The following is a 24,657-nucleotide window of genomic DNA, read 5'->3' on the forward strand; positions in this document are numbered from 1 at the left end:
ACACTCCCTACTCCCAGGGCTCCGCCCCATGCAGATAGGGTGCCAGGCCTGCAAAGGGCAGCCCCGGGGAATCCTGGGACTGGCCAGCATCTGGGACTGCACTTGGTGCTCCTCTCTTCCAGTGAAACCCTGGGACGTGCTGAGTCGACCAGGGGCTTTCTTTCACTGTGATGAGGTACATTCAAAAAGAAAGAAGAGTGTATTCATCTCCAGAGAGCAGCAGCTTCACAGGCCTGTGCTACTGCAGCTCCGGTCCCGGTGCCCCCCACTCAGTTCCTGATAACTGAAGATGAAACTTGAACAGCAAAAGGGAAGTCTCCTGTCTCCTACTGGGTATCAAATCCTGTTTCTAGACAGTTTCAGTTCTTAAAGACACAGGATTCCATATTTTCTCACCAATAAGCTGGAAGGCAAAGAACCTTCAGTGACCACCAACCACATTGCATGGCCCTGGGGTGAAATGGAAGTACACCACAGAGCTTTTCTGAAATCCTGGTTTGAAAGGGGGTCCAGATATTTCTGAACTGTATTATCATCTTTCTCTTTATTAATGTAAAGAATTAGTCTGGATAAGGGCACAGATTTGCTCAGTCTGCTCTGGGGCCCAGAGTGCCTCTTATGCTTTTGCTTTCCTAGCTGTCTACAGGGGTCAGATGACTCAGACATGTGCACAGCATGGTTTTCTTGTGGAGGCGTGAAGACTGTGCACTCCGGCTTCAGGGTTACACCAAGGGTGGCCTCAGGGAGATGCCCGCTCCTTTGTTGTGCTCAGGAGTGTCCCTGGAAAACGGCCCGAGGTGAAATGTGTCAGGATCTTGCTGCCTTCAAAGCATTTATTTGCAAATACCGGTTCGATCCTGTGCTATTAGTTTTGTGGGCTCTGAAGTTCAATAAAGATGATAGAGGAGGAAAAAAAGAAGGACAAAGAAGAAAATATGAAAAGGAAAAAATGAAACAGGTATCAGTAAGCATTTTCAAGCACAAAGGTATTTCAATACAAACTAAATTTTAAAAGGGAGTGTGTCTGCTGAAAATGAAGAAAGAGAAATATTTCCACGAAGATTCTGTTTATACCCAAGAAGTTTTCTCACTGAAGTCAGGCACCAGAACTGGTGGCTATAAGGTGCTGCAGAATCTTTCACATCAGGATCCATTCATTTGCATATTCATGTATTTAAACGAGCTATAACGAAGAATGGGACGTATGCTATAACTCACTATACAGTGAAGGGGAGCACACAGTAAGAGCACGCAATCAAATCCTTCTGGGAAGGCTTCTGGGAAGAAAGACCTTTAGCCTATGACATAAAGGATGCTTAGGAATTGGAGAGAAAATGAGGAAGAGGAACAACAAATATGAGGGCTTGATTCAGGATAACGCAGCCCAGGACAGCGGAACACAAGAGATGACCCCAGAGACTTTGTCCCTTGGAGATGACACTCAATGTCAATATACTGTCTCTAGCCACATGGGGTGAACATCTCCCAAACAACAATACTAGGATCATTTGACCCTGATTAAAAATAATTTTTTTTAAAAAAGGCATAATCATGGTTCTCATTGAGATATGAAATGAACACGTGTTAAAATTTTTACTTATTAAAGATTAAATAAGATCATAAAGATTAAAGATCATTAATCAGTGGGGGAGCTGAGCAGTTACAACTAGCTCAGAAGAGAATCCAAAGGACAGTCATATTGATAGATTTGGAATATTGAAATGATTGTGCAGTTGGAGGCAAACTGGTTTTTGAAGGCAGGGGAAGGGAGGAAGTTGAACTGACAGTCTTTTGACATAATTTGCATGTCTACAGGCAAGAATTGCTTTGCATTGCTATCAATTGGCTACTATTTATAGAATTGTGAAATAGCTCAAAAACACTGAAAAACTGTAGTTAGATAACCCAAAGCATGTCTTCTAGACAACATACAGGCATACTTCATTTTATTGCTCTTTGTTTTATTGGACTTCACAGATATTTTTTACCAATTGAAGGTTTGTGTCATCCTTGCATTGGGCAAGCTGTAGGTGCCATTTTTCCAACAGATTTGCTCACTCTGTATCTGTGTCACATTTTGATGGTAATTCTTGCAATATATCAAAATTTCATTGTTATTATATTTGTTATGGTGATCTGTGATTAGTGATCTTTGATGTTACTATTGTGATTGTTTTGGGGTGCCATGAAATGTGCCCACATAAGACGGCAAACTTCATCAATAAATGTTGTATGTGTTCTGCTGATCCACTGACAAGCCGTTCCTCCATCTCTGTCCCTCTCCTCAGGCCTCCCTATTCCCTGAGACACAACAATATTGAAATTAGACCAATTAGTAACCCTACAATGGTCTATAAGTGCTCAAGTGAAAGGAAGAGTCACACATCTCTCACTTTAAATCAAAAGCTAGATATGACTAAGCTCATCAAGGAAGGCAAAAGTCAAGATGGACCAAAAGTTAGACACCATGCACCAACCAGTTAGCCAAGTTGTGGATGCAAAGGAGAAGTTCTTGAAGGAAATTAAAAGTGCTACTTCAGTGGACACACGCATGACAAGAAAGAGAAAGAGCTTTACATCGATATGGAGAAAGTTTCAGTGGTCTGGATAGAGGATCAAACCAGCCACAACATTCCCTTCAGCCAAAGACTAATCCAGAGCAAGGCCCCCAACTCTCTTCAATTCTATGAAGGTCAAGAGAGGTGAGGAAGCTGCAGAAGAAAAGTTGGAAGCTGGCAGAGGTTGGTTCATGAGATTTCAGGAAATAAGTTGTCTCCGTGACATAAAAGTGCAAGGTGAAGCAGCAAGTGCTGATGTAGAAGATACAGCGAGTTATCCAGGAGATCTAGCTGAGATAATGAAGGTGGCTACACACTAAACAGCAGATTTTCAATGTTGGCAGAACAGCCTTCTATTGGAAGGAGATGCCATCTAGGACTTTCATAGCTGGAGAGGAGTACTCAATGCTTGGCTTCAAAGCTTCAAAGGACAGGCTGACTCTCTTGTTAGGGGTTGATGCAGCTGGTGACTTGACGTTGAAGCCGATGTTCACTTACCATTCTGAAAATCCTAGAGCCCTTCAGAATTATGTTAAATCTACTCTGCCTATACTCTATAAATGGAACAACAAAGCCTAGGTGACAGCACACCTGTTTACAACATGGTTTACTGAATATTTTAAGCCCACAGTTGAGGCCTACTGCTCAGGAAAAAAAAAGACTTCTTTCAAAATATTACTGTTCATTGACAATGCACCTGGTCACCCAAGAGCTCTGATGGAGATGTACAATGAGATTAATATTGTTTTCATCCCTGCTAACACAACATCCTTTCTGTAGCTCATGGACCAAGGAGTAATTTTAACTTTCAAGTCTTATCAATATTTAAGAAATACATTTCATGAGGCTATAGCTGCCATAAATAGTGATTCCTCTGATGGATCTGGGGAAAGTGAACTGAAAACCTTCTGGAAAGTGTTCACCATTCTAGATGACATTAACATTCATGATTCATGGAAAGTTAAAAATATGAACGGTAACAGGAGTTTGGAAGAGGTTAATTCCAGCCCTCCTGGATGACTTAGAGGGGTTCAAGTCTTCAGTGGAGGAAGTAACTGCAGATATGGTAGAAATAGCAAGAGAACTAGAATTAGAAGTGGAGCCTGAAGATGTGACAGAACTGCTGCAATCTCATGATAAAACTTTAACAGATGAGGAGTTGCTTCTTATGGATGAGCAAAGAAAGTGGTTTTTTGAGACAGAATCTACTCTTGGTGAAGATGGTTTGAAGATTGTTGAAATGACAACATAGGATTTGTAATATTAAATAAACAGTTGATAAAGCAGTGATGAAACTGATCAGCACCTTGCAGGGCCTTCTCAGGGACAGACCCCACCTCTCCCCTGTGTCCCTCGCCTCTTGTAGGCCTTCCCCGAGTTCCAAAGAACAAATTTAATCAGAGAAGTGAGGAAATGCAGAAACGAAGTCAAGTAAGGCACAATAATAATAGTTTAGCCATAAAACAAAGTGAAGGACTTTTAGTTCCTCCTCAAGGTCTATAGATAATATCCTGAGCCTATTTTTGAGTTGTTTTGCAGATACTAAAACCCCCACCAGGTGGGAAAAGTTAACTGCATGCTGACCACCAGGAAGACCCCAGGCCACTTAGAACCAAAAGGTTGATAATTGAGATTCCAGGCACATCACCCTGTTACCTCACCACCAACCAATCAGAAGGATGTACACAGATGATTATGTACCCTGTGACCCTCTCCCTCGTCTCGCGTTTAAAATCTCTTCCCTGGAAGCCATTGAGGAGTTTGAGTCTTTTGACCATGAGCTGTTCATTCTCCTTGCTGGGCCCTGCAGTAAGCTCTGTACTTACCCTCACCACAGCTGGTGTCAGTAGATTGGCTTTACTGCACATCAGGTGAGCAGACCCAAGTTTGTTTCAGTAGTAGTGACAAGGTTTGAGAGGATTGACTTTGAGTTTGAAAGAAGTTCTACTGTACGTAAAAATGCTATCGAACATCATTGCACGCTACAAAGAAATTGCTTGTGAAAGAAAGAGTCACGTGATGCAACAAACTTCCTTGCTCTCCTGGTTTAAGAACTGCACAGCCACCCCAGCCTTCAGCAACCTCCACCCTGATCAGATCAGTCAGCAGCCATCACCATCCCCCAGCAGCAAGATACTCCACTAGCAAAAAGATGATGACTCATTGAAGGCTCAGATGATAGCACTTTTTAGCAACAAGGTACGTTTTAGACATAATGCTGCTGCATACTTAATAGACTACAGTATAGTGTAAACATAATTTCTATATGTGCTGGGAAACCAAATAACTTGTGACTTGCATTATTGCTATGATCATTTTAATGCAGTGGTCTGGAAATGAACCCAGACTATTTCCCAGGTATGCCTGTATATTTTTCCCCTGAATTTTTCCCCTACCACTGTTAAATTTCTTTCTTTTTTCTCTCTAGATGAGGGCCACTGGTGATTTATGTATCCAACTCCTCTGTGCACAGGTGACAAGTTAAGCAATCCTAAATAAATATTAAAGGTTTAAATAGTAATGAGTGTAGGACAAATAAAATATAACAACTGTATTTACAACATTTAAATGAAATTGAAGGGCTTCCCTTGCGGCTCAGTGGTTAAGAATCCGCCTGCCAATGCAGGGGACACGGGTTCGAGCCCTGGTCCGGGAAGATCCCACATGCCACGGAGCAACTAAGCCCGTGCGCCACAACTACGGAGCCTGCGCTCTAGAGCCTGTGAGCCACAACTACTGAGCCAACGTTTCACAACTACTGAAGCCCACGTGCCTAGAGCCCGTGCTCCGCAACAAGAGAAGCCACAGCAATGAGAAGCCTGCACACCGCAAGGAAGAGGAGCCCCTGCTCACCGCAACTAGAGAAAGCCCGTGCGCAACAATGAAGACCCAACACAGCCAAAGATAAACAAATAAATAAATTTTTTTTAAAAAGGTAACTATGCTTTAAAATAAATAAATAAATGAATAAAATTGAAGATGACATCTGAAGAGATTTGCTCCCTGTGTGTATTTCTGCCGCCCTCCCCCAATCCTCATCAACCAGCCTACTGTTCCTTTCAACAGTATTGTTACCAGGGTTTTATGAAGCAACTTCACTGCTGATTTATGGGAATCCCTAATTTACGACAGGCAAGCTGACCCAGATGTTGAATTACAGGAACAAGAAAAGTAGCTTAGGTTCACACTCTTAAATGGGGAAATAACCATGAGAAATTCATATCACAAATAGAGTCATAGTAAGTTCTTTTTTGGATTGGAATGAGGGTGAGGCCTTAATTGGGATGAAGACTAGAAAAGGGGTAGCCATTCACTCCATCAATCCTTCAAGCAGGAATTTTTAGTGATAAGCACACGTGCTAGGTACCTAAGCACACGTGTTAGGCAAGTAGGGATATGTGGATAAATAAGATACAATTCCCTAAGACCCCACTGTATAGCACAGGGAATTCTGCTCAATACTCTGTAATGATCTATATGGGAAAAGAATCTTAAAAAATATATATACAGTGGATATATGTATATGTATAACTGATTCACTTTGCTGTACACCTGAGAATAACACAACATTGTAAATCCACTCTACTCCAATAAAAATTTAAAAAAACAACAACAAAACAAACAAACAAAAAACACAATACCTGTCCTGTAATTGCTTACATTCTAAGGAGGGGTATTCCCTGTTCCGACCAGACGGAGAAAAATCATTAGATTTCCTCTGCTCCAAGTGAGATAGGTCTGGAGGTAAGTTTTCAGAAATTGTATGACAAGGTGCCCTTTAAGGTGCTGTGGGGCGAGGGGGGGTCTTTCCCTTACTGGCCCTGCTCCCCTCCCCACACGTGCAATGGGTATTTCACTACTAATTGTTTGAACAATAGCTAATTCGTAAATTCATAATAATAACTATTAATAATGCATTATTTTTATTATTTTAAAAGAAATATTTTATTACTTCATAACTAAATATGTTGGTATATTACAACAATAAATAATTTATTTTATCATTTATTTTTATTAATAAATATATTGGTTTACTGTAATCATTAATGACGATGAATTAAAATAAGTAATTAATTACTAATAAAGTTTCATAACGATTAATAGAAATAATTTACAAATGTGCTGCAACAGCTCAAGAACTACCGCGGAACATTCATTGGTTCTTTCCACTCTTTAGCCTCAGGACACCGGCCACTACTTGTGGTTCTTGAACTCTTGCTTTCTCAATTTCAAAAAAGTACTGCCTGGCAAATGGAGCCTTCTGTACGTTTGTGACATTTCGCAAGGTACTTTTTGGCCTTGCTGCCAGCCTAGAGGAAAGACTGCGAGGAAGCTTGGTGAACCTGGGATGCTCAGGAAATAGTCCTGCTTTCCAGGTCCCAGCACCATCCAAGAATGATTTCCTCTGGGATTTAGAAGCGCAGGGGGTGGATTCAGAGCAGAGCAGAAGTACCACCCTGCACAAGGTGATGGAGAACTCAACCTGGTTCAAGAAGACTCTTGATTAATGAATGGATAGATAACAGTGGGTTATTAAGGGAAATCAGGGAAGTTCCAAGTACACCTCAGGCCTTTCAGGATGCTGTCTTAGAATGCAAACACTGGACTCTCCCTCACGCTTCCCCTCCGTGTCGTGGTTGGAATTCTGGGCTAGTGGCCTTTGGTCTGATCTGCAATGACATTTCTGATCTTCTTAAGAATACCATACCAGAAAAGGTCATGCTAGAACACCCAAAGGAGCAGGTGAGCTGTCTCTAGGGACAGAGTGTGCCCCGAACACAGCCCCAGACTGGGGCACAAGTTCAAGCACGCCACACCAAGCACACCTGCATCTGCTAACTGCAGACTTTCAGTGTGCGTCGTGCTGATGGTGCTGATGTCCATGGCGACAGTAGTAACCACATGGATCTCCTTTGCCCCAAATATCTGGGGAGGAACAATTTCATCAAGGTGGTCAGTTTCCAAATGGGCAATCCAGGAAATTTCCCCTGACTCCAAGCATAGAGGGGTTTCCAGAGACTAGCCTTGGCTAGCTCCACTCTCATGCCTGCAGACGTGCGGCGTTGTTAGGGGAGCTTCCCAATAGCGTACCCTCCTGGGGCTTCAGCATAACTTCCCAGGAGCAGGGATGGTTTAGGTTCAGAGCTCAAGGATCCCCATCACCCTCTTCCCTTCCCCCTTCCCACTTCCTTCTCTCCTTCTCCTTCCCTTCCTTCCTCTCTCCTTCCTCCTCTCCATTGTTTCTTCTTTCCACTTCCCTGGCTTTTGGTTACAAGCCTTCCTGCTGTGGCATGGATGACACTGCCAGGACTTCCTGGACATCCAGGAGGGAAGACATGTCAGTGAGATTGGGGCTACCCCTTTTCTTCTAGCTCCTTCTACAGCAGAACCCACAGCCCTGGTGAGTACACCCGGACTGTGGAAACCCTAGCATTGATGGGAAAGAAGAGAGGGGCTTTTGAGTCTCTCGCTTTCCTGTCCGTTAGAGTCATCATTCTCAACCAAGGTTTGAGGCCAAAACTGGGGCCTGATTCAGTGATGGAAACCCCAGGCTTCAAGGCTGAGGTGGTGCAATACGGGGCAAGATTGCGGACAGGAAGTGGTGTGGCTGCATGGGTGTGAAGGAAGGGCTTCCTCCCTCTCTGACACTTTCTATTCTAAAGGGGCCTTTCTCAGCTTGCCTCCCTTCCTCCCAGCCCGACAAACAGTCACTCTCAGATTTAATTCAGATACCCAGCCCAGTGTCTGGCACACAGCAGCAGTGTGAATACAGCCAATCAAATCTCGTCTCCAGAACTGGTCTACTTCCCTTGTAGCTCCGGGAACAAACTAATCATTTCTCCGATTTATACGGAATTTCTACTTTTTCAGAGGGGAGCTGAGATGGCCCTCAATGTTACTGGGATCTGGATAAAGATGTTTTTAGCAACAAGTTTCATGAACATTTGGTTTTCAGAACTCTGGTCACCTCTCCAGTTATCTTGGAGGGGACTTGTCCCCATCACCATGACTCACTACCCTGGACTACCCTAGTTTTGGTTCCCTAACTCCAAATTTACTGTTGACATCAGAAATGGGAGCCTAGGGCTTCCCTGGTGGCGCAGTGGTTGAGAGTCTGCCTGCCGATGCAGGGGACACGCGTTCGTGCCCCGGTCCGGGAAGATCCCACATGCCGCGGAGCGGCTGGGCCCGTGAGCCACGGCCGCTGAGCCTGCGCGTCCGGAGCCTGTGCTCCGCAACGGGAGAGGCCACAACAGTGAGAGGCCCGCGTACCGCAAAAAAAAAAAAAAAAAAAATGGGGGCCTAACCCTCCCTAAATGTGAGCTCAACCTCAGTGAACACACAGCTTAGGGAGGAAGCCCCTGTGCCCAGCAGATACTTTGAATAAATTTCTTGATAGCGGATAAGGCAGCTGGCACATTGGAGCCAAGTGGCTGGATCGGGGTATATCTAGGAGACACAACGGAAGGATTTGGAGGAATCAAATATGATGTGTTGGTTTCTGACCAGATGGATGATGGAGCCCTTTATTAAACAGGGAAAAACAGATTGAGAAGCAGGTTTGAAGGGAAGATGATGAGATCACAAGTATGGTTTTGAACTTGTTGAGTGGGAAACGTTTGTGAGACGGTCTTTCAGAGACACGTGATGGGCAGCTGAATACACAAGTCTGCCCTCTGAAGGGAGAGCAGGGCTCTCCCTGCTCCGATGTGGGAGTTGTCTTATAGGGATAGGTGGTGACTGAGGCCCCAAGAAGAGGAGCCCCTTTATACTGAGAAGCAGGTAGAGAGGGTAGAAGCAACACCAAAGCCAATGTCACAAGCTGTTAGGAAGTAAAGGAAGATAAAGCCTGAGACATGCCCATTAGATTTAGCAAAAAAGCGCCTCCTGGGGACCTCCCAGGGGGCAGTTTCAGTGAGGTGGCGGGAGCAAAAGCTAGGCTGTCTTATGGCAGAGGCTGACAGATGTTCACCTAAGCTCCCTCCTCCAGCTCCTGGGCACGGGGCTGAGTTTCATTTCCCAGCCTCCCTTGTGTCTGGGTGAGGCCACGCGTTTGAGGTCCGGCACAAGGACTGTGCGTGGGAAAGGATGCACTCTCACCTCCAGGATACAGCCCTTCCCCACCATCCTCCAGGGACCCTTCCTACAAGTCGCCCAGTCAGGGTTGAGGATCTAGGGGGACTCCAAGGCCTCGGGGGCCCATAGCAGCTACATGGAAGGAAACTGGTCCCTGGGTTGTTACATGGTGCCAGGGGGCTCTGGCCAGTGGGGCTGGTGGGCACGGACTCCCTGGGGTCAGCAGCGGAGTGGGTGAACAGCCAGCTGGACAGCAGTGACCATAGGGGTCGGAGCAGATCAGCAGTAAGACAGTGAGAGGGGTCTGCAAGCCAGAGCCTGGAAGTACTGCAGGGCCAGGTGAGCCCCGGCCAGCGTGTAAAATGCTCCCTTCTGGAAAGTGCTGGAGTTGAAAGCAGCAGCAAAATGCCTGCTGGTACAAGACACATACTTCACGTGTCCATGCTCTCCTCAGCTACATAGGCCCCTGAGGCCCTGGCTCTGCGTCCATCCTTCACATATGGGCCACTCGCCTGGACTGTGAGGTCCTGGCAGCCTGGTAAGGTGCTGACAGAAGGTCACACCACAGTTAGCCACCAGCTGAGCAGGATCCTGACGCGGCGGCAGCCTGACTCTATCAACTACAGTGGATCAGCAGTCAGATCCCCTGGGGTCTGCTTCTGGTTCTGCTTCTAACTCAGAGGTGACCGTGAGCAATCCCCTCGCCCTTGCCACACACCTCAACTACAAAGTGAAGGGATGAGGCTGGATGATTTTAAAGTGTCTTGTGCTGGGAATTCCCTGGGAGTCCAGCGGTTAAGACTCCACGCTTTCATTGTCATGGGCCTGGGTTTAATCCCTGGTCGGAGAACTAAGATGCCACAAGCCGCGTGGCTAGATAATTCCACCATCTCCCTGAAAGAGCTGTATTCAGGAAGCTTTGGCCTGGTCCTGCCAGCAGGCACAGGCCCTGTCTAACAGCAGCCTTCCAGCGCCTCTGACCAGGGAAATCTTGCCACCATCAGCCTGCGTGAGTTAGAAGACAGCAGGCCAGCCTCCAGTAAGCAGGGGAAGAAAGAGAGAAAAGAGGAAAAAAAGAGGAGGCTGGTGGGGATTAGCCAGTATGAATCCTGGCATGAGGTCAGCAAGTTCTTCACCCCTGGGAAGAGCTGCTTTTTATTTCTTTTCTTTTTTTTTAACCATTTACATTTACAACAAAGCACTTTCCCTGCTGTTCCCATTTCTTGTTCCCTTTATGATAGGCTGGCTCCACTTTCCACAACCCCCTTGCTCCAGGAAGAAAGAGAATTGGGAGGGGATGGGATGCATTCTCCCATTTTGCTTTTCTTGCTGGGACCACTTTCAACTTGGCCTGGTTCTGATTTTCCTGAAAGAATAGAGTTGGATGGGACCTTTAAAAGGAAATAGCTCCCCTCTCCTCATCTACCCAGATATTTGCTTGTTTACATAGGGGACAGATCTCCTCCATTCGAGTGTGATTCAGACTTCCATAAAGTACATTTGTCCCCTGATCCTATGACTACCAATGGAATGGGAGGTGACCCGGGAATATACAGAGCACATGGGAAAACCAGCCTGGAGTAGAAAAGCTTCCAGGACGGTCCAGCCTGGGTGGGAAAGCTGACCAGGATGGAGGGTCACGCAGCGCATAAGACAAGCACGAGTCATGCCCAGCACACCCCTGCATGACCCAGCTGGGGTGGCAGGGAAGTCCCACCCCAAAGGTGCCTCCTCATCTAGCATGGATGTGACCATGGGGGAGATGACCAGGAGGAGAAGCAAGACCCAGGAGCTGCAAAACCACCTGAGGAGACAGGAGATGACCTCTTCAGGAAGAGGAAAGGTATTGTGTCTCTAAATTCTAAGAACTTGGCGAAAGAAGAGAAGATAACACCTTTATTATCCATGTGCTAGAGGAAATGATTCTGCACAAAAACGGAACCTACTAGCTGCCAGAGTGGATGCGCAGTGATTCATGAAGATGGCCTCCCTGCCTGGATCCGCTAAAGGCTCTGAGTCAGGGGCCTGTGACAGCATCATGCTGAGCCTGGGCTGCTGGGGACACGGCCCGGAGCTCCTAAGAGCTGACCCGGCCACAGGTCCCCCGGTACATGGATGCAGAGGGAAGCCTCTTCCCAGGTGTGAGAAAGACCAACGCTCCTTGCTGGGCAGAGGAGGACCGTCTCTGGGCTTCACCGGGGCAGGCAGCCAGCCACGGGGTCCAGCCGCGGCACCGGCACAAAGTTCACGGGGCAGAGCAGCAGCGGGCATATCTTCTCGTGCTCTTTCAGCACCTCGCTCAGGTGCTTCAGCTCCTCCGTCAGCTTCCCGATCTCTCTCCGCAGCATTGTGTTTTCTTGCTCCAGGCACTCATACTCCTGGGAAGACAGAAATCAGTCTTCAGCATCGGTTCTGAAACCACGTGCCCTTCCTCTGTCCTCCGGGCAGATCTAACCCCGGCCACGATGCTCACCTCCTTCCCTGAAATCTTTCTCATTAGCCGCCTCCACCACTCAGATTTGTTTGTTCATTTGCTTCACGTCTCTCCCCTCCCACCAGGATGAGGGCCGGGCTTTGTCTTCTGAATCATCTTTATTATCTTATTTATAATTGACATAAAATAAAATGCACCTAATTTTAGGTGTATAATTTGATGAGTTTTGACAAATGTAAACACCTGTGTTGATCAAGACACAGAACATTTCCATCACTCTGAGAAGTTCCCTGATCTCCCTCTGCAGTCAGTGACCCTCTCCCCACAGCCGCTGATCTGCTTTCTGGTGGTTTCTGCTGGGTTCACTGTTACAGCCCCAGCACCTGGAACAGTGCCGGGAACATAACACATGTTTGTCGAATGCTGAGTAAATGAATGAAAACACCCCTTGCCTTGGCTTTGCTCCAACACTCACCTGTTAAGCTTCCACTATATCAGAGTTTACAGAGGCTTAGAACTGCGGGAGATCAGAGAGCCCTTAGCCCAAACCACACAGTGCAGAAACCTTCCCTATGTAATTCTAGCCCCGACATCCAACTTGTGCTGGACACTCTCTCCTTCAAAAGACAGTTCCTGCTATTTCTGAGCTGCTCTATTAGAAAGCTCCTCTTTGTACTATCCAAAGTCATTCTCTCCTTTAAACCCACCCACTGGGCTTGGTTCCACCTATGGAACCACATAGAGTACATGCAATACTTTTTCAACATCACAGTTCTTGAAATGTTAGGCGACGTCCCCATACCACTTCCCCTTAGGTATTCTCTGAGCCCAACTGCTTCAGGTCCTCTGAGTTTCTTGGGTTTCAGGACTTCTGGTTCCAACGCCCTTTGGGAGGCCATTCCCAACACACGTTCCAATTCGCCAGGAGCTCTGAGAAAATGTTCCCAAAACACAATGCACGATTCTGGGGATGGTCCCGCCATTCAGAGGGCAAATGCATGAGGTAGTCTGCTCTGGGTGGGACCCAAGTGCGCAGCCACCTAGCTCTGGGGATTCTCTCTGAGAATGCAGAGCAGTGCAAGCTTCGTCTGCATCGGCCGCTTCTCTGTTCGTACTTGAACTACAACTGATACTTTGGCTTAAGGGTGGGCCTTACATCCTCTTCTACTGAATGTCGCCCTGTTCGCTTGGTCATCTGCCAGCCTAGCAAAATCTTTTTGAATATCGATTGTGTCAGCTCCTGGGTTAGTGATACCACACAGCTCTAAGCTGTCCGCTAACTCGATGAAGTAGGTCTTCCTTTTCTTCACCCAACTCATTAATAAGTCCTACAATACTCGGCCACTTACAGAGCCCTATGGCATATCAAGAGAGACCTTCTTAAGGCTGACGATCCTATTTGCATCTTGTTGAAATGTTGTTTTCAATCACTTCTAGGTTGATTCATATGGTTAGGCTTTGTTGAACCATGCATGCCATGCATTCCCTGAGCTGGGAGCCCAACCTTATTATCTTACCAGTAACTTTTAAGAAATAGTACTAAAAAAGTCTGATCTTCTTACAGGCCATGAAGATACATGCAAATTCTCAGCTCTGCCTCTTTACTAAAGCTGTTATCCTCAACTGGGCTGCCTTCCTGCTTGTGTGTGGAAGGTCAAGCCCAACACCTCCAGGAAGGCTTCCCAGATCATAGCACCTAATGGAACCACATCTCTCATTACGTGTTCTATTCAGTCTTGCATCATAGTCAATCTTACTTATATTAAATAAGGTTTCTCCCCAAAGATCAGAAATGTATAGCAACTAGGGGCCTCTGCTACCTTCTCCTGTACCCCTGCCCGACAGGCCCCAGTGCCAACATCTACGAGCTCAGTGACTCCACAACCCTTGCCCTTGGTCTCCTTCTCCTGCCCCCTTCCTTCCCTCCCTCCCACTCTAGGCACTTTCCTCCCTCTCAGAACAAGGGCCTCAGAGAGGTTGCACATAGAGGCCATCAGAGCTATCTCTCTGCCTCCTGTCTTTCCCAGGCAGGCTCTCAGGGTGACCCGGAATACTCTCCATGGCAGCGGGCCTCGCCCACCCTGCCACAGGCTGAGCTGGGCCACTTTGGCCCCCTAGTACCCTGGCTGCATTACGCCTTCAGCTCTCCTCCAGGCCTACCACCCCCAATGCCCCAGGCTCTCCTCTGGCCTCTGACAGCTCTAGTCCGGGAGTCAGAATGCAGTCTCCCAATGCAGCAAGAGGCCCTCTGTGGGCAGGAAGGGTCTGGCTGGGAGGAGGGGATGGGGACCTAGGCATCGTGGGGAGCGCTGCCTGTAGCAAAGGGCTGACAGAGTTCGTACATGCGCGCATGCGCGCGCGGTGTCTCTCTCTCTCTCTCTCTCTCTCTCTCTCTCCAGCGTGCAACTGGAAATTCTCTTCACCTCCAAGTAAAATGAAGAATACATTTGAATGGTTCCGATGAGCTAAGATTTTTTTTTTTTTTTTTTTTTTTGGCAGTACGCGGGCCTCTCACTGTTGTGGCCTTTCCGTTGCGGAGCACTGGCTCCGGACGTGCAGGCCCAGTGGCCATGGCTCACGGGCCCAGCCGCTCCGCGGCACGTGGGATCCTCCCGGACCGGGGCACGAACCCGTGTCCCCTGCATCGGCAGGCGGACTCCCAACCACTGCGCCACCAGGGAAGCCCAGCGATGAGCTAACATTTTAACTAGATTCCAAAGAACAGAATTCTTCCTGTAGCAGAATATTCCACATGCCTTTGTATAGTTACTGAATGCTGTGGCAAGATGCTTCTGAGCTTCTGAGCTCTCCCTCTGGAAGCCACAGGGGCCATGCTGCCGAAGTCCACGGCTCTCCCCGAGCCCCAGCTCAGAAAGGCCACAGAGCTGCCTGTCGCGGGCCTCCAGCAGGCCCCTCGGCTGCCTTCTCCACAGGGACTTTCTCTTCTGGGATTTAAGTTTTACTCATAAATCTGCGGAGGGGCTTTTACTGAGCTGAGGGAATAAAAAGAGAAGAAGTCAAAATCTTCTTCAAGCGAGACCAGTTCCACAAAAATAAAAGAGGGAGCTGAGAGGGGAGAAAGAGGAGGTGAGAACACTGAGTGGGTACAAAGGGGAATAGTAAGACCCACTTCAACCTGAGGAGAGATTACCTGGACTTAACATATGTGAAAAAGAAGCCAAGAACATTAGATCCTTTGTTATTTCCAAAGAGATGATCAGTTTAGCTCAAATATCACTGACTTTCCAATCTCCTATCTCAGGAGGATTTGAGGTCACTGTGCTGCCTTCTCTGGGTATGTGCAGGACACAGTCACAAAGCAGAGACCAGAAATGGGAGGTGTTGAAATCTCTGCAAATCCCACTTCTGCCTCAGAAATTAAGCTGTCTAGGGCAATAATTCTCAACTGGGCCAATTCTGACAGTCCCTGGGGAACATCTGGAGCGGCTGGCGACAGTTTGGGTTGTCACAGCTGGGAAGGGGGCACTACTGCCCCCACCCCAACGAGGAAATAGCTGACCCCAAAGGCCAATAGTGCTGCGGCTGAGAAACCCTGGTCTGAGCTTCTAAAGAGAGGCTGATTGAGGAATGAGGTGCCGTCTGGGGGGGGGATTCAGGGTCTAGGATGCCTCTGAGGCAAAGACTGGTAAAGAAGCTCATGTGGGTACCAGGGACCAGAGGTGATAACTAAGGTGGGAAGGAAATGAGGGGAAGGAAAAGGCCATCAGGAGGACACAGACCCCATTTCACAAGCGAGACAACTGAAACTCAGAGGTACGGTGGCTTTTCTGAGGTCATGCAGACTTGGGGCCTAATCCCTGACTTCAAGGTCAACTGCAGCTCTCAGGCAATGACAGCAATTCTGCTTTCGCTTGGCAGCGTCTGGGCCCAAATTTCCCCCCATGGTGGTTACCAGCAGTAAAGGGCTACGTGAGCTCAGGATTTTACCATAAGTCTATTCCCAAGCCTTAAGCTCATATATTTCCCAGCAGAAAAATTGTGTCACCAGCAAGGGCTGTACAAATTAGTGTCATCATCAGTTTCTAAACCCAGTGAGGACTGACATGAAGGATTCTCTTAGAGTATGCAATATCTGAAAACACCAGGGCAACACGTACCACAACCATGTTGCCCAAGAAAGTTGTCAGTTTGTGACATTTGGGGCTCCTGAGGATGGCATCGCTGCCTTCCTTTTCTGACTCAAAGTTCTTTCTTAGTCTTACACCTTTGGGTGCCTGGCTTGAACCAGTGTGACCCACTTCTGAGACACTTTCAACTGGGCTTAGAGACCTGGACTGTTTTCTTGGGTTCCCATTTGTGAATCTGCACCCCGGCCATGTGCCTAATATTCAGAGATGAATACGGGTCAAAGTCTCCATGAGAAGGGTAAGTGCCTTGAAGGGAAAACTCGAAAAGCCACAGTGAACAGCGAGGTGCACAGATACACACTAGGAACTGCTTCTTATCACTGTGGGGCGACTTTTGGCAGCCACCACCCTGAGGGGGAAACTCAGACATCTCTGAAGAGTGACCCCAGTCTCTCTCTGGCTTGGCCTGCTCAGCTTCTCCTCCCGCCCTGCCCTCCAAGGGGGTTCTGCCCTGATGGATAGTCCCCGGGCTTTGGGGATGGAGAGCTGGGGGAGGAAGAAGGCAGCTGAGAGACTTGTAACAGCTGGGACTGGAGGAGGATTTTCTGGATGTTGGAGGTGAGAGAGGCTCAAGAACTGAGTGGGCAGGAGAGGAAGTGGGAATTTTAAACATGTCTTGCTCTAAATATTCCCCTTCATGGTGTTCAGGAAAGGCAAATAAAGAGCTTGAGTTACTTGGAGATATTTAGCAATGCTAGCCCACAGTATAGGATAGAGGAATTTATGGGATAAGGGCTTTACTCAAAGCCCCTTTTTTTTTTAACATCTTTATTGGAGTATAATTGCTTTACTATGGTGTGTTAGTTTCTGCTGTATAACAAAGTGAATCAGCTATATGTATACATATATCCCCACATCTCTTCCCTCTTGTGTCTCCCTCCCACTCTCTCTATCCCACCCCTCTAGGCGGTCACAAAGCACCGAGCTGATCTCCCCGCACTGTGCAGCTGCTTCCCACTAGCTATCTATTTTACATTTACTCAAAGCCCTCATGATGGGCTCAGCTCCCCAGGGAGTAGTGGGCAGTCGTGGCTACCAGGTGGCAGTTTTCTGTGCCCTTCGGTGTCTCCCCATGAGCTGGCCTCATTCCAAGTCTGAGGAGAAGGTTTCCATGCACTGTGTCTGGCTCTTACTTTTCCCAACCTAGATGTGTCCTGGGAGCCCCAGGGAGCCTGAGGGGCTTTCAGCTGTGACCCAAAGCAGGGTGCTAAGTCCTCTGCCTGCAGCTCACTGGAGCACAGTAACATTATTCATCACCACATTTCTTAACCAGACATCCCACTCTCAATATGTAGATGTTTCTCAAAATTTAAAAACTAGTCACCAAAGTGACTACTGACACCAGTGACCAATGACACTTGTGTGTAGCTAGTGACGGTAAAGGGTGGACTTCTGCTTTGGGGCCTGTGTATGGATGGAAGCACTGTCCTGGCCTCCTTGATACTATGTTTCCCAACAAAACTGGCGTTGCTGAGGTGATCTGCCAGTGGTGCATGACCCTAATCCATTCTTGTAGCTCCACAGAGAAAGAGGAGAAGGGCGTGTTCTTCTGTGGAGGGACTGGGTTTCAGATCAGTCGGCCCCCTTCTGGAAAGGGCAACTGGCACAGTTATGTTTATGGACAGCAGAACAAGCTAAGAATCCTATGAAGGGCCCTCCACCCACCATTCTAAGAGGGATTAGGCAGGAGTAAATGTGGCAAATCACCCCTAAATTTCCCGGAAATCTAGTTCATTTCATTATCACATCCAACAATGACAGAAATTGAGAGAGACCCATCTTTTTGTGACACTGTAGTAAAGTATTTATGTTTGTGGTAGGCAGAATAATGCCAACCCCCACGATGTTTACATCCAATCTCTGGAACCTGTGACTATGTTACCTTACATGGCCAAAGGGACTTTGCAGATGTGACTAAGCTGAATATCTTAAAAGAGGGAGATTATCCCAGATTATGCAGGCGAGCCCAGTGTAATCATGAGAGTGTTAGGGAAAGAGGAAGCAGAGAAGGAGATGTAACAACAGAAACGGTGTCAGAGTGAGGCAGGGTGAGAAAGACTCAACTGGCCAGTGCTGGCTTTGAAAATGGAAGGGGACCAACAAGCCAAGGAATACAGAAGCCTCTAGAAACTCGAAAAGGCAAGAAACGGATTCCTCCACAGAGCCTCCAGAAGGAATGCAGCCCTGTTGACACCTTGATTTTAGCCCAGTGAGACCCATTTCATATGCCTGGCCTCCAAAACTGTGAGATAAAATAGATCTGTGTTGTTTTAAGTCACCAACTTTGTCATGATTTGTTACAGCAGCCATAGGAAACGAATATACTTTCCTTGAGACTCATGCCTCCCAAGGACAGGAATGAGATCTTAATCCCCTCCTTGTGACCCAGTGGCAATGCCTTGCCTGCAGTGGTTCTTGATCAATATTTGTTGAACGAATCTACTCGACCTTGCTCCATGAAAGATCTCGTCCAAGTCATTCAGTCACCTCCACACACATAATCACTTGGGAGTTAAAACCAGGTGTTCTCTAGTGTGTTTTGATATTGATGCATCTGGCTGCAACTAGAAGTTCCTCGAGAGGAAGGGTCCTGCTAGCACATGTGTTCTGAATATAGGGCCTTGCACTGACCAAGCCACAAGTCCCTTCTGGGGGTTATTTGGTAGCATGAAGCTAGAACCAGGCTTGCTTCAGGAGCAAGGGGGAGGGAAGAAAGGAGGCAAAGGGCACCCCAATTCCTCTGTGGCAATTTTACAGAACTAATCCCGGCTGGGACAGACCTTCCCTGACCCTGGTCTGAAGATCCTAGTCTCTTTCTACAGCCCAGACTTCCTACTTTCAAGAAAGAACGTAATATTTATAATCTATGGCCCTCTGGGAATTTATATCAGTGGGTCACCTCTCCCTGGAGCCTGTGCATTCTAAATCTGTTCTCTGCTCAGTGTGAAGGGGTTTTTAGAGACTGTCATTTCCCCCTCATAACACCTCAGAGTCTCCTGTGCTATCAATGCCCCTCAGACTGGCCTTGCTGAGACAATCTATGGCCAGAAAGTGTGGCAGGAGAGAGCTGAACTAAAACCCTTAATATTCACACCAACCCTGTGCAAAGACAAGAGCATGGGAATGCCATCCCTTCCTTGGACAGATCCTGGGATGCCTTCGACGTCGGTTCCCATGTCCTGACTGTGAGATTACGTGGGATTATGCACAGGGATAGAGGAAAATGGAAGAGTTTAGAATAAAGCTCAGGTTCCTGATTTGGGTGATAAGATAGATGGTTAGTTAGCTCCATTAACTACAATTTGATGACAGTGAGAAGAGAAAGTCTCAGGGTGAACAGACACGCTATCGTGGTCATGCTGCAGCTGAGGAGCTGTGGCGACCCATTTGGAGGTATCTAAGCAGACGCTGGTCATGTGGGGTTAGGGCCAGAGGTCTTGGAGTAATCAATGCCTACCTGAGAGTAAGTGATGTTGGGAGCTGACGTTGGCAGAACAGATTAATAGATTAAGTCTTCCAGGGTGAGAAGAAAAAAGGGCAGAGTCTGAAAGCCTGGTCAGCACCAACTTTTAAGAAAACAGACAGAGGTAGAAAAGTGAACAAAGAAACTAAGAAAAAAGTGGTGAAGAGGGTCAGGAGAAATAGGAAACTGGTCTTTTAGAAGCTAAAGACCTTGAAAGAAGGTTTCAAGAAGGCGAGGATCAGTGGTGTCAGAGGAGCCAGCAAGGCGAAGGATGAGGGGACTAGAAAGAGGTCCCTGGACCGGGCAGTGCCAGGGCACTAGTGGCCTCAGCGGAGCAGCTTCTGTAGGAAGTGTGCATGTGCGTGTGTGCGTGTATGTGTGTTGGGGGAGCAGAAACGATACCACAGAGGACTGGGGAATAAACAGGAACTGAGGACATGGAGACAGCCTGTCTCTTTTTAATAAGCAGGGGAATAAAAGAGGGAAAGAAAAGAAATGGGGCGCTAGCTTGAAAGGGAATCAGGATCAAAAGGTGGGTTCTTCATTTTGTAATAAAGGAAACGTGAGTGTGAGATGCAACCAGTGAGGGAGAAATGAAGACACCAGTGAGTGAAGACTCAGAACACTGGGCTGGAAGGACACAGCAGAACTAGACATGCATGTGGCCGAACTGGTGAGGACCAGGGTGTGACCTTAGGTCCACCACAGTGCAAGGGTGGAGGATGACTCCTTGCCATGGCCCTTGCATGGCTCTGCCCTAACCACACTCTCACCTCATGGAGTTTGTCAGCCTTCTGGGTCTGCTTCTTCCGGCTTCTCTGAGCAGCAACTCGGTTTTTTTCCCTCCTTCGGACCTTCCTGTCATCATCCTCAGGGCTCTGGGGGGGAAGGTTTGGTCAGGTGTGATGCTGAGGCCCCTCGCCTCACCTTCCCTGCCCTTTCTCTTCACCCAGCATTGCTTACGGAGCGTCACCATTTTCTTTGCAGCCACAGCAGTGCTTGCTGCTACATCAGTGGGGTAACAGTGGCCCCACGTCGAGGAGAACTCACCATGCGCTATGACTGTGCTAGCTGTTAACCCCTGTCGCCACCCTGAGAAATGTGTGGTGGGACCGCCATCTAAAAGATGAGGAATAAGAAACTCAGAGATGCTGAGGAACTTGCTCCAGGTATCACAGCTAGTAGCGGGGAGAACGGGAAGTGGAACTCAGGTCTGCTGGACTCCAAACCAACGTTCTCAAACCTCTCCCCTGCAGGGCCTGTGCCTGGAAGAGGTGTGGTGTTGGTGCTCATCTGAGGATGGGAAAGGCAGAAGGCGGCTGCTATCTGGGACTTGCTGTGGGCCGGGGCTTCTGCCACCACACACAAACAGGTACTTTTTTTTTTTTTTTTTTTAATTTAGAAGATATCATTTAAAATTTTTAGTTGGTAAAACATCTACATAGTTTAAAAATTAGAAAGAATAAAACATTGAAAAGCAGACCCCTAGTTAACCACTTTGGTTTCTTGTATATAGGAAGCATCATTTCTAAAACATATTTCTAAAATGTTTGCAAACAGGTCCTTTTGAGACTGTGTACAAATCACCATTACGCTGATAACTAACTGCAACCACGGAACTCTCCCAACATACCACGTGATCCTGAACGCCACAACAAGAGGTTCCTTTGAACAATGTCTGACTGACGTTTTGTTTCACACACAGGTCAGGGCGAATGAGAAAGCAAATTTATGATGTGTCTTGAAAGCTCTTGGCTGTATATGAGATTTAACCAAACTTGGTCAAATCCTTCAAGAGTTATCCTGAGGGCTTCCCTGGTGGCGCAGTGGTTGAGAGTCCGCCTGCCGATGCAGGGGACACGGGTTCGTGCCCCGGTCCCGGAAGAGCCCACATGCCGCGGAGCGGCTGGGCCCGTGAGCCATGGCCGCTAAGCCTGAGCGTCCGGAGCCTGTGCTCCGCAACGGGAGAGGCCACAACAGTGAGAGGCCCGCATACCGCAAAAAAAAAAAAAAAACAAAAGAGTTATCCTGAAACAGGCAGGCAGAAAAATCCACCTACCATGGTAAAAACACTTTATCCAGTTATAGAAAACATGGAGAGGTGGGGCAGTATTTGCTTTCCAGAACCCTATGAGGAGACACCCGGGAAATACTACCTTTAAAGAGTTTAAAGGCCAAGAGATTAGTGGGATACAAACACAGGAAAGCTACTCAATTATTACTATTAATGGAAAGTAAATATTGATAACATAAAATAATGGATGTTTTCAGTTATCATTTTATCTGGTCTAATATTCCAAATAAGAAAAGACCCATATCACCTCCCCAAGTTACAGCAGGTAAAGAATTTTCAGCATATGCAAGAATATAAAGCTATGAAAGGACAAGAAGAAAGAACATAACAAATAGAAGTGGACTGGAGGCAGTGCTTAAGGGAACAGGCATAGAACGTTAAAATGTAGTCCCTTAGAGGCAAAGAAGTCTTGGTAGATATAACCGGAACACAACAGCGAGTGCAGCAGACAGAACTTTTAGCTTTAGAAATACACAGTTCCTGGTTTTGTCTCTTACTATCAATATGGTGTCGGGCAAATGATTTAAACTCTCTGATTTTTCCATTTTCTCATTTGTTGTGTGATTCATTCATTCCTTCAGCAAGTATTAACTGAGTACCTGCCATGTGCCAGGCACTGTCCTGGGCACTAGAGACACATGCCCTGAACAAGTGGTCAGTAATCTCTGCAATGATCATCCTAACAGCCCAATGCTTGGGGCTGCATAGGATAAAATGAGATTTTATCCCAAAGCTACCAGCGCATGGTATGCCCTCAATAATCTCTGTTAAGGCTGCTGCTAGTTTTTATTGAGTCCCCCATAGTGCCTGTCACCAAATCATGCCTCTCTGTTCATCATCAGAAATTCATAGGGCACATGAAGCAGTCTGCATTCCGCCCTGCAGGAGTAGACACTCCAACTGGATTTATCACCTATCATATTGTCATACCTGACAACCAGCCGAAACATTTAATCAAGATGGAAAGAGGGGGTCTTCCCTGGTGGCGCAGTGGTTGGGGGTCCGCCTGCCGATGCAGGGGACACGGGTTCGTGCCCCGGTCCGGGAAGATCCCACATGCCGCGGAGCGGCTGGGCCCGTGAGCCATGGCCGCTGAGCCTGCGTGTCTGGAGCCTGTGCTCCGCAACAGGAGAGGCCACAACAGTGGGAAGCCCGCGTACCGCAAAAAAAAAAAAAAAAAAAAAATGGAAAGAGGGGAGCAAACTGTTGAGATATTCATGTATTATTAACCACATCTCAATTAGTTCTCATAAATATCATGAGAAGTTGATATTGTCATATTGATTTTACACGTGGGGAAATTGAGGTTCAGAGAGGTTGAGCAAATTGCCCAAGGCTACTCAGCCTGTGTGTGGCAAAGTCCAGGCCTAAACTCAGATGTGTGGCTCTCTAGCGTCACCCGATGACATCCTGTGCCAGGCACCGAATTGAGAAGGGCATAACCATGAAAAGACTCAGTCCTAAAGCAGCAGAGCGGGAAGTTCTCATACTGCAGTCCCTGCGGGCAACTTTGTGTCAGTTTCCCCAGTACGCGGTTGTAAACGTGGTGGTGGACAGCGCACAGGACCGAGCGCCAGCCAAGAGCTTTCCACCAGTTCTGAGGGTGGAGTCCGCCTACTTCTGGCCCCTACCTCGCACCGCTAGGCCATTCGGGAGGCAGCCGGTAGATGTTGGGAGTGCCTGGGCACGAGTTTCCCCTTGTAGCGGAATTTCCCCTCTCCACACCTTGGCCCCCGCTCGGAGCGGCGGGGAAGGACCACGCGCTCCAGCGGTGGGGTGGCAGCCGGCGGCGGCGCATGGATGGCGACGCCCAAGGCAGCGGGGACCCCACGTGCGGGGGAGCGTGGACAGTGCCCAGCCCTACCAGGCGACGGCGCCCTCTGGCCTCTCCCCCTCCCAGGCTCAGGAGCCCAGTCACCATCCCGGACGCCCCGGGCACCGTGCGTGCGCGGGGGCGGCAGGGCAGAGGCGCACGCCAGGGTCCCTGGCCCGCCCCCGCGGCCCCCACACCGCTCGCGTCTAGCTCCCGCAGGGCCCTCCACCCTTGCACTCAGTGGTCGCCACACTGGAGCCCCGGCACCCACCTCCTCGCGCCCCCAGGCACGCCCACCCCCGCATCGCCCGCGGTCCTCCCCGAGCCTCTAGTTCACTACCTGCGGCTGCGCCTGGTTCCCCGGAGCCGCGAAGCTCCTCTGCAGGACGCTGCCGGCGGCCGGGAGCCCTTGCGACATGCCGCGCGCTTCTCCGGCCCGGCCCGCCCCGCCGCGCAGCCTAGCAGAGGAGCGGCCGCCCGGCCCGGCGCGCCCTGCACGCGGGGAGCTGCCTACCGGCTCTCTCCAGCCACCGGCATCCCCGCGCCCCAGCACCTGCCGGCCGCCGCCTCTGCCGCGCCCCCTCGGGCTTCCCGCTTTCCCGGCTCCAGCGCCCTCTGCGCAACGCCCGGGTTTCCCCACCCCCCAGTCCAAGCCCGCCGTCCTTCCCGTCCTCAAGTCCGCCCCGCCCCCTCCTCCCACCCCCGCCTCGTTTCCTCCTCTCCCCGCCCTCTCGCTGCACCTCGGGGTCCCAAATACCACCCCTGTGGCAGCTTTCCGCTGGGGCCTCACTCTTCGTGGAAGTCACGTGGTGACTCCGAAACCCGGGAGGGAGCGCGAAGCCCACCCACAAGAAGCGAGGCTGGGCAGGTGGGGGTCGAGGAGGTGCGGCGCAGCTTCTGGGGTCTTTCGGCCGCTCTCGGTGAACTCGGGTTGAGAAACACAAGTGGGTGGTTTGGGGTTGGTGTTTTTTTTCCCGGTCCCATCACGGCATCTTCCTGCGCATCGGCCCCGCCTTCCCCCAGCGCAGGGGTCACAGTCTCGGGGGACTTTCTCCGCCGCGATCAGTCACGCGGGCGCCACTCTCGCTCC

General features: G+C 48.7%; 1 protein-coding gene across 1 annotated transcript; it reads right to left on the reverse strand.

Annotated features, from left to right (window-relative positions):
* Positions 1-11,514: 11,514 nt before the first annotated feature.
* Positions 11,515-24,072, reverse strand: BATF3 (basic leucine zipper ATF-like transcription factor 3). Its single transcript, XM_030872974.3, has 3 exons — positions 23,908-24,072; positions 20,454-20,558; positions 11,515-12,013 (listed from the first exon to the last, which is right to left on the reverse strand). Exons 1-3 carry the CDS (start codon positions 23,983-23,985, stop codon positions 11,828-11,830), a joined length of 369 nt encoding a protein of 122 aa, XP_030728834.2. The 5' UTR covers positions 23,986-24,072; the 3' UTR covers positions 11,515-11,827.
* Between the last annotated feature and the right edge of the window lie 585 nt (positions 24,073-24,657).

This window comes from Globicephala melas, chromosome 1 (assembly GCF_963455315.2).
Source record: "Globicephala melas chromosome 1, mGloMel1.2, whole genome shotgun sequence".
Lineage (NCBI taxonomy): Eukaryota > Metazoa > Chordata > Mammalia > Artiodactyla > Delphinidae > Globicephala > Globicephala melas.

What these genes read in the sequence shown, in the direction of transcription:
- BATF3 (XM_030872974.3), bottom strand. Translation starts at nt 23,985, where the DNA reads ATGTCGCAAGGGCTCCCGGCCGCCGGCAGCGTCCTGCAGAGGAGCTTC. An exon ending in GGAACCAGGCGCAGCCGCAG is followed by an intron (nt 20,559 to 23,907) that starts GTAGTGAACTAG and finishes CTTCCCCCCCAG; the next exon opens with AGCCCTGAGGATGATGACAG. An exon ending in AGGCTGACAAACTCCATGAG is followed by an intron (nt 12,014 to 20,453) that starts GTGAGAGTGTGG and finishes CTGTCTTCCCAG; the next exon opens with GAGTATGAGTGCCTGGAGCA.